The 15,729-nt window shown below is 38.1% G+C and overlaps 1 protein-coding gene across 1 annotated transcript in view; it reads left to right on the top strand.

The window, feature by feature from the left end:
- Positions 1-15,729, top strand: part of NBN (nibrin) — a 43,050-nt gene that overhangs the window by 11,165 nt on the left and 16,156 nt on the right. The window contains exons 6-9 of the mRNA XM_006880522.1: positions 590-783; positions 4,794-4,891; positions 12,550-12,679; positions 15,258-15,527. Coding sequence (XP_006880584.1) covers positions 590-783; positions 4,794-4,891; positions 12,550-12,679; positions 15,258-15,527 — 692 coding nt within the window. The remainder of the gene's footprint in view (positions 1-589; positions 784-4,793; positions 4,892-12,549; positions 12,680-15,257; positions 15,528-15,729) is intronic.

Raw genomic sequence — 15,729 nt, 5'->3', positions numbered from 1 at the left:
GGCGGTGCGGTTGGCGCAGGATAGAGCAGGGTTTAGGGCTGTTGTGCATAGGGTCGCTATGAGTCGGAAACGACTCGACGGCACATAACAACAACAACACCACCACCTTCCGATGGGGATGGATACCAGTTGGGCCCGGACCATTCCTCAGTCCCAGCATCAGGGCTACCTGGATGGCTTCAAGGCATCAGAAATGTGTTTACAGGTCCAAGTATTGACCAATATTTTATTCTAATGGTTTCTGTGGTAGGTCTTAACTTATTCATTTAGTAATATTTGTTTAGTTTCTTCTGTGTACTTAAAATGGGGTAGCAGTAGTTTATTTTGAATGTAAAAAAATATGTAAGAAAGCCCATAGTTCCGATACTGTATAAGTATGTTAAGAAAAAGCAGAGAATGTAATGATTAGATGAACCTTACAGAGGTAACTGGTGAGCTAATGGTTTTCTTAGTGTCATAGCCTGTTCAAGGAGGAAAGCTGATGTTCTGTCGCTTCTACTACTGTTAAAATTAATTCTAAAATCAAAATTTGTAAAGTTATACAGCTGTTTAAATTACTTTCTCCCCTCCCCCTTTTTTCCATTTTTAGCATAAAAAATTAAGTCCAGCAATTGATTTTGGAGGTGGGGAAACCAGATTGATAACAGAAGAAAATGAAGAAGAGGCTAGTTTCTTTTCAGCTCCTGGAACCTGTGTTGTTGAAGTAGGAATAACAAATTCACAGACTTTCATTTCTGACTCTCAGAAAAACTTGATTCCTTCAGTTATGGATATTCTCAAGAGGTGCATAATTATTTTTTACTAATATAAAAATGTGGTTATTTTATATATATCTATTATATGCATTCCCCTTTTCTATATAAAAAGTTTAAACAATTTATATAGGCTTTGTCCAATAGGATACTTGAAAATTTATGCTTGAAACAGAGCATCTTTCTGTGGTAGTTGTATCTCAGTATTTATTTTCTGCCTCTTTTTGTTACTTTATATTTTTCATAAATTTTTTCAAATTTACTTCTCTACATTAATGAATTCTTTCTTTCCAGTGCTGTAAATTATGTGTGAGATTGCCCATATTTCTCCTTCAAAGCCATTGGTTTATTCAAAATACCAGAGACCTGACCTTTAAGTTATTAGCACAACTTCCTACAGACTAGGCCACCAGATCACTCTCTGAATGAGCTATCAGGAACAGGTTTGCAGCCTTGACTTCTAATGAGCAAAGACCAGATGAGCTGTGGAAAGATATCAAGAATATCATCCATGAAGAATGTGAAAGGTCATTACAAAGACGGAGGAAGAAGATAAGGCCAAAATGGATGTCAGAAGAGACTCTGAATATTGCACTAGAGCTCCAAGAAGCCAAAGAAAGGGAAGAAATCAAGATGTTAAGGAGTTGAACAGAAGATTTCAAAGGGCAGTTCAGGAAGTTAAACTAAAGTATTGAAATGTTCAAAGGACTGGAGTTGGAAAATCAAAAGGGATGAACTAGATTGGTATTTGTTAAGCTGAAGAAACTGAAGAACAAATTCAAGCATCGAGTTGCAATACATAAAGATGTTTTGAAAAGAATACTAAATGATGGAAGAAGCATTAAAAGAAGATGGAAGGACTATACAGAGTCACTGTACCAAAAAGAATTGGCTGACACAGAAAAATTTCATGAAACAACATACAATCAAGAGGCAATGCTGACTAAGGAAGAAGTTTAAGCTGCTCTGAAGGAATTAGCAAAAAACAAGGCCCCAAGAACTGACAGCATACCGGGTGACATACTTTAACAGACAGACACTGCCCTGGGTACACTCATCAAGTTAGGCTAAGAAATCTGGATGATAATAACCTGGCCAAACTGAATGGAAGAGATCATATTTGTTCCTATTACAAACATTTCCGACAGTGTGGAAACTTTCGATTTTGTTGTTGTTGTTATGTGCCATCAATATCACATGCAAGCAAGATCCTGCAAAAAATTATCCAAAAATGACAGGAACAGCACATTGCCAGAGAACTTCGATGTGCAGACTAGGTTTGGAAGAGGCTGAGTTTAGAAGAGGCCATGACACTAGGGATATTATAGACAATGTTAGATAGATCTTGGCTAAAAGCATAGAGCACCAGAGGAATGTCTGTGTTTTATTGACTGTGCAAAGGCATTTGACTGTGTGAATCACAACAAATTGTAGCTAATTCCGGGAAGAGTAAGATTCGCAGAACACTTGACTGTTCTTATGTGAAAACTGTACTTGGAGCACTTGTCAGAAGAGAGCAAGGAAACACTGCATGGTTCAAAATTGGGAAAAGAGTGCATTACAGATGCATCTTATCTCCATACTTTTTCAATCTATGTGCAGAACAGATCATCTGGGAGGCTGGACTCTATAAGGAGGAATGTGGCATCAGGATTGGAGGAAGACTCATCAACAACCTGCTTTATACAGATGATACAATCCTGCTTGCTGAAACTGAGGAGGACCTGAGGCATTAGCTGCAGAAAGTCAAGGACAACATCCTTCACTATATATTGAAGCTCAACATCAAGAAAAGAAAGATTCTCATCACTGGGTCAATAGGCAACATCATAATAGATGGTTAAAGAGATTGAGATGGTTAATAGCTTCAGCTTGCTTGTCTCCACAATCAACACTCTTGGTACTAATAGCCAGGAAAATCAAAAGATTAATTGCATTGGGAAAATCTGCTGTCAGAGACCTCTCCAGAGTGCTGCAGAGCCACAATGTCATTCTAAGATCCTAAGGTGCAACTGATACAGGCCATGGTCTTCACAATGACTTGCTTTGCGTCAGAGAGCTAGACAGTGACTAAGGATGAGTGAAGAAGAATTGATGCCTTTGAGTTATGGTGCTGGAGAAGAGTATTGAATACACCATGAACTACTAGGAGAACAAACAGGTTCATCCTTCAGAGGGTGAAACCAGGCTGTTCCTTGGAGGCAAGGCTTTTGAAGCTTCATCTGATGTACTTTGGGCATGTTACAAGGAGGGACCAGTCCTTGGAGATGTACATCATGCTTGGGAGGGTGGAGGGACAGCGCAGGAGGGGAATACCTTTGATGAGATGGATTGACTCAGTGACTGGGATAATGGCGGTAAGTGTGTCAGAGACAATGAGGTTGGCTCAGGATAGAGTAGGATTCAGAGCTGTTGTACATAGGGTCACTAGGAGTCACAGGTCACTAAACAGCACACAACAACAACAAATTTTGTAACAGCTAAAAGAGTTAAAACTTGGTTAAAAAATTCCTTAACATTATCTAAAGCCTAAATATATTTGCCCCTATATGGTTGCTGTTGTGTGCCATCAAGTCAGAACCATAGCTGACCCTCCAGCAGGTTTTCAGAGGTAGTTAATCCTGAGAGGAGATTGCCTATCCTCTCCTAGAGCTGCTGGTGGATTCGTACTGTATGCTTTGGGAATCACAGCACAGCTTCTTACCAGTAGGCCACGTGACCTCAAGTTATTACCAATTGGTCATAGTTACTACCAGTGGAAAAAGTATATGAAGATTGCTATGGCACAGCATAGGGCAGGGTTTGCATGAGTCACGTTTGACTCAACAGTACATAACAACAACAGCAATCCCTGTTATATAGGTCGTTATTGGGGGAATATCAGATATTTTAGAATGGTATTTGTAGTGGAGAGAGAAAATGAAAAACTAAATCAAGGGTTTGTTTCCTGGAATTTTTATTGGTACTAATGTTATCATTGTTGAAATAACCATTTTAAGTAACAGGGTTTTGTTTTTAAGTAACAGGTTTTAGCAACTCATTGACTGGACCTATACACTTAACAAAATATTCTTAGGACCTCCTATATTTATATGCCTGAAAAGTCCTTAGCCAGCTTTCCACTAAAGATTTTTTTTCTCCTGAGTTTGCTAAAATGAAGACTATCATTTCAGTCATGTATCCTATGACTACTTTATATAAAGGAAATTTATTCCATGCTTTGAGGGAGGAAAGAAAACCCACTATATAAACAAGGTTGGGACTATAGTGATAAACACGATCGTGGCCTGTGCCATGTTGAACTTGAGTAACTGGAGGGAGTAATAGATACAAGACATACTAATGGATAATTCAAATATGTATAAAGGAAACAAATGAACAGGGTGAAGAAATATGGCTTATTCTAAGTAGAGAAAGTCTCTTTGAGGCAACATTTTTCTTAAGACTTGAAAGCGCTAGTCTTTCACAGAGACAGAATAATATGCCAGGCAGAGAAACAGCAGTAATAACCTCATTTATATAATGCTTATTCAATAACTGATGTTCTAAGAGAACATATATACAGTAAGACTTAATTTTCACACAACCCTGTGTGCTATTTACTGTTAAGGTAACCATTGTACAGATGAGGAAACAGATAAAAAAGGAGTTTTAGTAGAACATAGTGGTGAGGAGAGAAGCAAAGGTGTGAATTCAGACACTCTTTAATTCTAGATTCCAAGTTCTTTACCGTTACATCACACTGCTTTTCTGCATGCCAGGGCCTTGACTAGCAAAGAACCTAGAGTGCAGCCAAGAATGTTGCTTATTCAGAACTTGATCCCTGATCATGAGGTAACATTTAGTTCTGTAGTCTTTAGTAATTCTATGGTTTTGGAAAGGCTGTCAGATTAACACCTGTTCTCTTGTATCTGAAACTCTTCACATTATGAGTTTTGTGGTAACTCTTTGTGATGGGGTAAGGTTGATTCAGCTGGATTGTACTAATTAAAGTTGTTAACTTTAAAATGCTGTTATACTGACATTATCTTATTCTAATAGGCAGGGTCTTAGACCCATTCCTGAATCAGAAATTGGACTGGCAGTTATTTTCATGACTACAGAGAATTACTGTGATCCTCAGGGCCAGCCTGCTATAGGTAATTGTAACATTATTTTACTAATTCTAAAGTACCTTTGCTGTGTAAATCTACTGTTGTCGCTGTCCGTTCACTGGCAACAAACAGCAACACCCTGATGGGGATATGCACGATGGAACACCACTCTGGGAGCCGTTCCGAGAGTCAGTCCATCTCAATTTTATTGCGGGCTGCAGTGCACTTATATACGAGCAAGTAAACAGGGAGACAGGATAGGTGGGCTTACAGATGTGGGACATGCTGATTGGATAGGAGAACCTCAGCCTCATGAGGACTACTCCCAGCTCAGCAGATGCGATAGCCGTCTTCCCAGGTGGCAAGCTTTCTTAAGCCAGTACAGCCAAACACAGGGGAGCTTTCTCTACTCTGTATTAAAGGCCATTGGGAGGCTTGCACTTATCCAGAGCTAGGCAATCTGTCCTGGCCACAGGTCCTCCCTTTCTCCCTGACATTCCCCAACAGACTATAGGCTGTACTGTGCACTTTACTCTTGCTTGGAGTGACCATATTCAACATCTTTTAGTATGTAACTATTTGATTATTAAATAAATATTTAGGGCTGCTTTGCACCACATGGGAAGTTCTGAAGGCTTAGTGGTAAGGAATTGTGCCAGAGTATGTGGTTCAAATCCATCAGCTGCTCTGTGGGAGAAAGATGAGCAGTCAGTTTCTGTGTGATTTCTGCCTTGAAAATCCTCTGGAGGGTCAATTACAGGTCCTTTCCAACTCAGCAGTATATAACAGCAACAGGTATCAGGCATTGTTCTCAGTGTTACAGTACTGACATATGAACAAGGCCCCTTGTGCTTTATATTGTAAGGGACCTCTGGTGGCTTAGTGATGGGGAATTCTCCCAAACCAAAGGCATGTGGTTCAGAGACATCAGCTGCTCCACAGATGAAAGATGGGCACACTCCTCTCGTCTGACTTACAGTCTCTCCATACACTCTGGAGGGTCAGCTGTGAGTCACTTCTGACTTAATAGCAAACATGTACCAGTTACTGTTCAAAGCGTTGCAGACACAGTACTGATCAGATAAAGTCCCTGCTGTTGTGGGTTTTATATTCTATTTAGATAGTAAGCTTGCACACATGATGATTTTGGCCATGGAGATTAGGCTGTTTATTTTAGGTAGAGGATGGGAGTGATCTCACTGAGGATGTGACAGTAAAGCTTCCTGTGGTCTTGAATGATCAGAATGAGGAACACAGGTGAGGATCTGGGATAGAAAGAGTAGGTGGTCGCTCTGGCTTTTGTGTGACCTCGTGTATGATGGAATAGAACTGTTCTGTGGGTTTTTCTTAAGAGGCTGTAATCTTTATGAAGCAGTTCACGAGTCCTTTATTTCCAAATACTGCTGAGTGAGTTCAATCCCCTGACCTTTAGGTTAGCAATCACCTGCAGAGGCCTATGGAAGTAAAGACACCAGTGAGAGTGCCTAGTGTCTTGGACCAGAGTGGTAGGAGTACATGTACAGAAAAAGAAACAGATTCAGGATCAGTTTTGGAACTCACACCCAGCAGAAAGTGGCTGCAGAAGAATCAGAACTCTCTTTTTGCCATGGAGTAAGTAGGTAAATGGTGATGCAGCTTACTGAAATGAAGAATGCTTATTACAGTCACTCACAGTTTGTTAGCTACTGTCAGGAAAGTCAGTTTCCCTGTACCTCTTTGTTGTTTAGGAAATACTCCTGTAACTTTTTTGAAAATAAGCATCGTCTTACCTCAAAAGCTGGTTCTTTTATTCTTGTCATTTTGCTTTTTTACTATACAGATTTTTACATTTACTCTCATCGGTAAGCCTTTTCTTTGCCTACCTCTCAAAAGCAACCATTCTGTATTTCTATAAATATTTACTTGCTTTCTAGGTTTGTTCTGTAGTGATTTTTGTCATTGATTTAATTTACACTCTAGAGAATAGCTTTCGTGTTATATCCTTTAGAAGAAGTCTGTGGAGTTTGGCACTGTGCCCTGGATTTAAGTATGTAGTGACTGTATGAAATTAGATTTTGGAAAAACTAAACCATCAGGGCCTCCTTAGGGATTGGTTAACAATGTAAGTAATTGTGTACCATGGCATCAGAACCAACCACCAGCTGACCCTCCAGCGGGCTTTCAGGAGAATTACCATCTTTCTCCCACAGAAAAACTGGTGAATTTGAAGCCCATACTTTTAGGATTGCAGTGCAGCTTCTTACTGTTAGACCACTGACGTCCCTGTAAGTCATGAATAATGATTATTAATAATAATAGTTCATAGCAGATATCTTTTGGTTGTGGAGGGATTGGAGTAAATGGTTTTTTTTAGAAAAGAGTCCTTTTATAATAGATGACATCATCTGTATTTTATAAATCAGAAAATTAAGATAAAGGGACATTGAGAATTTTGCCCAAAATCATATAGCAACCAGTTGATTCCACCTGACCCTTAAACTCACACTATTAGGATATGATTATACCACAGTGCAGATGTCTTATGTTTTTGTGTGTATACTTGAGAATTGATGATATGGGGATGACTGGCAATAGATACAGGAGGAAAGCTGATAAATAATTGATAGTCTAGGATATAATTTGGATTAAGATATTTATTCATTTGTTACCTGTGTCTCTTCCCACTGAGTACATTTGGTATGTTTGTGTCTAGGCATAGATAACCTTCAAATCCAGACTTATTGTTTATGAAGGTTTATAAGTAGCCACATAAGTATTTTGGCGAGTTTGTGTTATGATGAATACTTCCCAGAAATCTATGACTAATAATCTCAAAATGGAGCCTAGTCAGAAACTGATGACCAACTCTGCAGCCTTATAGAGACCAAGACTTTACTGTGGACACCAGAAGAGAGCAGTATTCTCGGAGAAGCTTCTCCAATACCCATTAAAAATTTGCCAAAACTTAAAAATGGCATGTAACTCTGTGCTATTTTGTTCATAGTGGATTTCTATTTTGGCAAAGAAAAAATGTCAGTATTTAATCGCAACAGCAGACCCTTATAAAACAAGCAGTTGTTGAGCCTAAGTCTGTAGTGCTTTACTATCCCAGTTCCCCTTTAGATCCTTTGTTTCCCTGTTTTGAAACCTAGTTCTCACCTAGGTTTATGCTTCCTTTCTAGTATAATTCCTCATTTTTCTCAGTATAGAATATTCTGTGATGTGTTTAGGCATTTTAGGATTATTGCTCATTTTGTTTGATTTTAATATCATGTTTCTCTTGCAAATTCTTCAAAGAAACATCACGTTAGAATGTTTTGATAAAGAAAACTAGGGAGGGGTAATATTAACAGAAGCAGCATTTTAGTCATTCCCCACTGGCAAAGAAAATTCTGTGCACTAGAACTTGGTTCCGTTAAACAAGTATTCAGACTTACTGTGAACAAATGTGTGTTTGTCAGGCATTTAAGTCTCATAACTACTTTAGGGCTGAGCTAGTTCTAAAATCCAGGTTTTCTGAGTCTCAAGTCAGTTATTTTTATGTTGTGTATTTTCCTGTGGAAACAAGATCTTGAATGGTGAGTAGAAATAGACATTATAATTAATATTACTTCTTGTACATATTCATAGGTAATATGAGTTAGATTCTACTATGAATAATAGATTTCATAGATCTATATGGGTTCCTGGAAGAAGGAGTGGCATCCACTTCCATAATAGCTTGCCTCCGGAAACCCTATGAACCTGGAGAGAGGATGAAAGGCACCCAGGCGTCGAGGACTCTCCTTCATAGGGTCACTATGAGTCGCCTGCGACTCGATGGCACTTAACAACAACAGCATATTGATTCCAGGTTATAGATCTCTGACTTACAAATAGACTTGAGTATATATCTTCCGTCTCCCCTCTCCCTTGCTATCTCCCAAGCCTTTTTTTCCATAGTCATGCATGTATTTGTTCAACGAATATTTATTGAAGTTTTATTGGATGCATATGGCTGTACTCAATGATTAAAGAAGAGAGCAGATCCAACCAAATCCCTAATCTCATGGTATTTTTATTAAGGTGAACATTAAAGGTAATAGTAATCCTGTTAACAAATGTAGTTATTCTGAGTCATTACATTTGACTCTGTACACTTCTTTTAGTACTATTTATTTGTAAATCTCTGTGTAAGCTGAAATGAACACTAAGGATATTTGTCTTCAGGACCCCAGTAAACTTTTTTTTTTTAAAAATTATTTTATTATTTTGTATGTGTGTAGCGTCAAATTGGATCTGACAGGTACAAGAGGAGATTGCCCCTCCTTCTCCAGCAGAACATCTGGTGGATTCGAACCGAGTACCTCTGGGATTGTAGTACAGCTTCTTGCCGCTAGGCCACCAGTAATCCCTAGGAGACCCCAGTAATCTTTCAAGGAGGCCATATAAGGAAAGTGGTAGAATTAATTTTAAGTACTTAAATTTGGAGTCAACATCATTTCAGCACAATTTGGGTCATGAAAACCTAACAGTGGTAATTTAGCTTAAGTGCTAAGTGAATGTCAACTTTTAAACTTTTTATCACTTTAGTAATTGAATCCCATTAATTTACTTAACTTTCTTAAGTACCTGCCATTGCTGGAGACACTGAGAGTATACAAATGAATGGGATTCCATCCTTTTCAAGCAGATACCAGTTTAATAAGGGAAAGGAAGCGAGTGTAACATAAAGTGAGGCTAACAAGAGCACCCACCACTTGCAGAGCACTTACAGGTAATGAGCACTGGCTAAGTGCTTTGAGTGGGACCAGTAGTTTGTCATTGATAACTAACGGAAAGGTGGTGGTCAGACCCACCCAGCAGCTCCCAGAAGAAGGGTAGTGAGCCACTTTCAGAAAGATTCTGCCCAAGAAAACTGTCTAAGGCAGTTCTTCTACTCTGTGATATGTGGGATTTCCACAAGTCCGGGATTGGCCATGTACATGTGCGCATGCACATACCCACCCACCATATATATTAATTCATTGTTTCCTCAAACTAACCCTGTGAGAAAGGTATGCTAATTGCCACTATTTTACAGATGAAGAAAATGAGATGTAGAGAGACTGAATGTCTTATCTAGGGACTTCAGTAGTGATGTATGTGTTCATAGAATATGAAGCAAGGTAGTATGGGAGCAGAAGTGGGAGGACTTAATTCTGTGTAAGAGAGTCAAGTGTCATAGGAGATTCTGGAGTAGCCAAGAATAATATCTAAAACTTTTAAATTCATACTCCTTCTAAGAATACAATTCACATTTATTCTCATTTGTCTAGATCCTTATGTAAAGATAACTGTGTAAGGAGAAATTTGAATTGTTTAGATTGACTTAAAGCATAACTTCAATTAGAATTTGAGTTCATTTTCTTTTTTATTAATGTTTTTATCATTCATATATCATTGTGTTTCATCCATATAATCTTTCATTTACTTGATATCTCATTCATGTATGTTGTGGACTTCCACCCCTTACAATCATCTTACTAATAACAACATTTGTGAAAGCCTATAAAACAGCTACTTCATGTCTTATACCTTTAATATCCCCCTTTGAGACAGCCAATTTTTGATATGCCCGTCCCTATCAAACCAGTGCTCTGGGAGAATTAGCATGTCCTTTTTGCCTAAGGACCTTCTGTTCAACTTGGAAACTTTGAGCATCTGCATTCATAAGAAAAAAAAAAAATTAAAAATCCAAAGGTGGAATTACACACTTTCTGATTCTACATTATCCAATATTCATTTATATTGTACATTTTTATATCTCTGCTTTTTAAAAATTGATTTATATATAACTCCCCATACACACTGTGCTTTATTCATGCACATTGCGCCCCACACAATCCTTCATACACACTGTATTTAACTACCACTTATCCATGTCTGTTATCACACTGTCTTCTCAACACCCCACTTAACCCCCGGCCTCCCCCACACCTCCACCTTCCCAGTGATCATCTCTCCTCCGTTTCTTTACTTCCTGCCCCCCTCCTTTTTTAATGCATTCTTTTACATTGTGTTCATTCATATACAGTGTTTTACACTTTCATTTATAGTATATTTTCTACATTCATATCAGTTGATTTTATATAACTAATTACTATTGCTCTGTGCCTGTTATTACACTGTCCCTTCAAGTCCCCATTGAATCTTTCCCATTTCTTCACCCCATCCCCAGAGTCTTCCCACTAAACTCAGTTTTCCTGGTGATTTCACCCTTCCCTTTCTTCCTGTCCCATTCCCTCTTTCAAAGCCTTTTCCTTTTGGTAACTTTTAAAAGAAGTAGATTTAATGTGGGAAGGCTGAGTCTCTTAACTTTTACCAGATTCATAAATGAGAACTGTCCCCATCAATAATGTCCATATTGTTATGTACCATCAAGATGGAGCCAGCCCATAGCTGAGCCTTTGGTGGGTTTTCAGAGGCATTTAATCACACTGCAGGAGATTGCTCATCCTTCTCCCTTAGAGCTCCTGGTGGATTCAAATTGTGTCTTTAGGATTGCAGTGCAGGTTCTTGCCACTAGGCCACCAGTGCTAATACCATATAAATAGCTACCGTGGCCAGACACGCCACCTTATATGCTCCTGTATCTTTTTATGTCAATCACTGGATTCAGTATTCATTGCAAATTGACTCACAGACTTTACTCACTTTTGTGAAGTTTATTAGGGAGATGGGTTGGGGAGTAAGGCAGGCAAAAAATATCACCAATACAAGCCCAGCCAGATTTAGAGCAACAGTCCCAAACTAGATTAACAGCTAGACACAGTTCCTCCATTAGTGGAAGTCTAGATTTCATTTCAGCAGCACAAATGCAAGAAGCTTCTGGTTTCCTCAGTTGTCTAGCACACTTGATCTCAGAGTAATTTACGAGTCAGCTTTTTCTTCAGCCATCTAGCAAGCACAACCTTTAACTGTAGCTCCACCTCCAGGGTTCCTCTGGTTACACCTTGCCACAGTTACTTCACAGTTGTGCCACAGTCTCTTCACAGTCATTGCCAGTTTCTTCACAGTCTTTCCATCACTGTCTTTCATAGTGTCTTCACAGTCCCCCTCATAATGTGGAAAGCATTCCTTTATATTGGTCCCACAGATGTTGATGATTTGCAAAACTGTATGTCCACAGTTATTGTAGCTGAGCTGGAGACAATGCCTCCAATGGGGGCTAATACAATGGCTAGGAAAGCCAGTTTTCAAGGATTCTGACACCCCATACTTAGACGCATCTTATAGTTATCTATTTTTACATTTATGGTCCTATGCAATGTTTGTCCTCATGAGACTGAGTTAGTTTATTCAGCATAATGTTCTTTTAGTTCTTTAAAAAAATTGTGATTTTAACAAAAGTTTAGAGAAAAGTTAATTTTTTTCATTAATTCATTGTTGCACATTTTCCTCCCTAACCCCAACAATTCGCTTTTAAAAAAAATCATTGTTGGCATTTTTTTAGTTCTTTTTAAGTTGGTATTTTCACTGCAGAATATTTGAAATAGCTTTAAAATAACTTGGTTTGAGTAAATCTCATAGATGCCAACAGGAAGTCATGGACTATTTCATTGATGGCTCCATTGACCAAAACTAAATGTGTGTTGTATTACCTCTTTAATTGCCTCAATATGGCACAGTCTAATAATTTTAAATGACCAGATGTCCATTTTGTTTCTAGCAGTCGTGATTCTTTTCACTTGTGTGATTTACAGGATTAAAGCCAACCACTCCAGGTCCAAGCCTTTCCCAAGGCTCATCATTCAGTGAAAGACTAATGCCAACTGTCCCAGTGAACGCCACAACATATGTAGCTGGCACAGAATCGGAGCCAGCTGACACATGGTAAAGTTTCTTTGTTAATAAACTATTGTTATTATTTGGCAATACATTAAGAGTATCTTCAAGAAGTAAATTAAGTTCATTGATCAGTACTTCTCTTGGGAGAGAAAGTATAGAACAGGTTTCTGAGAAAGAATATTTTAAAATAGAGGTCAGCCAGTTATTCTGTAAGGGACCAGAAAGTAAATATTTTTCAGCTTGCCAAGCTGTTCAGTTTCGGTTGCAGCTACTTAGTTTTGTCATTATGACATTAAAGCAGCCGTATAGACAATTCACAGATGAATAAGTATAGCTATGTTCAAATAAATCTTTATTTGCAAAAACAGGTGGTGGCAGAATTTGGCCTGCATTGGTTGCCTCTCTTGCCAGTCTCTGTCTCAAGATAAAGTTAATTTTTGTTCTGATTTGTGTTTTTCATTCTGTGTAAATGCACATACAACATATTAAAGAATTATACTATTTTATAACTAGTAAATAATTAATACCAATAAATTAGAAACAAATTTGTATTCTGTTGACTCTATTTGAATATTGTGCTTAATTTTGGAGATGCTTTATGTGTGTCATCTGTCTAAATAGTTAATATTTATTTATGAGGGTAGTTTATTGGTGCTTGTCTATTTGCAGAAGATACTCTTCAAAGAGGAGAATATTCTGTGGTAGCTTTTATTTTAAACTTCATTGTGTTCATAGTGAAATAGACCTTTGAACTAATTATATGAGACCATATATAAGTTTTATTCTACCTAGTTTTTTAAAATTTTTATTAATTTTAATGAAAGTTTACAGAGACTTAGGGTTTCCAGTCATTCGTTGTTGCACTTTTCTCCCTGCCCACCCCCTCCCCCACAATTCACTCTTCTCCTTGAAAAGAAAAAGAAAAACTCTTTTATTGTTATGCAATCCCTCCCCCCAAGTCCACTCCACTATGAATCCTTCACTCTGGACTTCTGTAATGACAAGAATACCTATTCACATATCCCTTTTAAACAGTTCTTCCCCTCATGTGTTTAAGTGCAATATACATCATTCCTTCTCTCCTTTTCTGTCTTCCCTCAACTCTGATGTCAGTCCCGTTTTACAATAGTGGCCCTATGCAATATTTGTCCTTTTGTGATTGAGATATTTCATTCAGCATAACATCCTCCAGGGTCATCCATTTTGCATAATATTTCATGAGTTCCTTGTTTTTCAATGCTGCATAGTATTCCATTGTGTGAATATACCAGAGCTTCTCTGTCCATTCGTTTATTGATGGGCACTTGGGTTTTTTCAAGCTCTTTGCTATTATGAACAAAGCTGCAGTAAACATGGGTATGCATGGATCTGCTTGGGTGGTGTTTATGGTTTCTTTAGGAATTGCTGGGTCAAATGGTATTTCCATTTGCAACTTTTTGAGAAAGTGCCATGCAGCCTTCCATAGTGTTTGCACCATTTTACACTTCCATCAACAGTGAATAAGGGTTCCAGTTTCTCCACAACCTTGCCAGCATTTGATGTTTGCTGTTCTGTTAAATTTTGCTATTCTTACTGGGGTGAGATGATATCTCATAGTTGTTTTGATTTGCATCTCTCTTGACTATTTCTTCATGTGTTTACCATCTGAATGTCTTCTTTGGTGAAGTGTCTATTCATATCCTGTGCTCATTTTTCAGTTGGGTTATTTTATCTTTTTGTGGTGCTCGAGTATTTTATAAATTCTAGATATAAGTCACTTGTCAGGCATGTCATTACCAAATATTTTTTCCCAGTCTGTGGCTTCCCTTTTTTATCCTGTTGGAGAAGTTTTTGGACATGTCTACCTAGTTTTATACTGAAGCCAACAGATGTAATCTTTTAAAGAAATACTATTGTTTTGAAGTCACATGAATGGCGGCATTTTCACTCTGTGGGATTTTTGGTGGTTGTTTTTTTAAACAAGAATAGCAAATATAGTCTTTTCCCAGCAATAGCCTGTAGAACTATTCATAGTCTGGTGTTTTATCTTATTCTAAGGACTACTACCTGGATGGAATATAACATAAAAAAGTATCCCAAGTGATTTAACTACCCATTATAAATTATACTGGAGTGATTGCTTTTTTTCCCTCTGATTTTTAAAAGTTTCCTTTTTATAGTACTTTTGCATGGAAATATTAATATTTGTTCAACACACACAAATTAACCATTCCTGTATGGCACACAACAACAACCTGGTTACAGTGGACTGTGGCATATTAGAGACTGTGAGGATGGCACAGGGTAGAGCCGGGTTCACATCTGTTGTCTGAACAACAAACTACATAACCAGTTCACGTTCTAATAACATGTACTCAGTTGATGTTCATGAGTGCGTGGTGGTTCTTCATAGTGGAGCAAGCCTGGCAGAGTGTGCTGTGAGGGATGAAAAAGAGTAAGGTATTATCGTCAAGGGTCTTCAATGACAAAGGAGCTATGGTAAAATAAATTCATTGAATACTGTCTAAAGATATATATCTTCTAAAACTACATAACATGAAAGTGTTTAAAGCACTTTGACTTTAGGTAAAAGCTGCTATGGCACAGGTTGTTTCCCTTGCATTCTTGTCTTTTGCCACAGTATGGATTTTAGCGAAAGGCCAAATGAAATCAGAATCTCCAGGACAGAGCAAAAATTTGGAATGCTTTCACAAGAAATGTCCACTGTAAAGGACCCCGCCAAACCCAGCTATTACAAGAATAAAGTCTCAAATACCCTGAGTAAGATGAAAACCCCACACTGTCAGCTTTCACCAACTAAATCCCCAGGTGTGAGTAAAAGTAGAGACCGGGCTTCTCAGCAGCAGCAGACCAACTCAATCAAAAACTACTTTCAGCCTACAACCAAAAAAAGGTATGTTTTTCATAATTTTCCTCTTGAGTCTGAAAAATGTTAATGTTTTCTGTTACTCTAGAATGGTACTGGCTTTAGTCTGTGTTCTCATTTTTAAGCTTCTGTGGAAAGCTATGGCCTTTTGACCTCATTTCCTTCTCCAGTCATTAGATGGGGTTTCTCTCCTCTTTTTCTCTATACTTTATTCTTGTCTGTTGCTTTG

Source organism: Elephantulus edwardii, unplaced genomic scaffold (assembly GCF_000299155.1).
Source record: "Elephantulus edwardii isolate Elephantulus edwardi_28Jun2011 unplaced genomic scaffold, EleEdw1.0 scaffold00008, whole genome shotgun sequence".
Classification (NCBI taxonomy): domain Eukaryota; kingdom Metazoa; phylum Chordata; class Mammalia; order Macroscelidea; family Macroscelididae; genus Elephantulus; species Elephantulus edwardii.
This window is presented reverse-complemented; position numbering and strand designations above follow the sequence as displayed.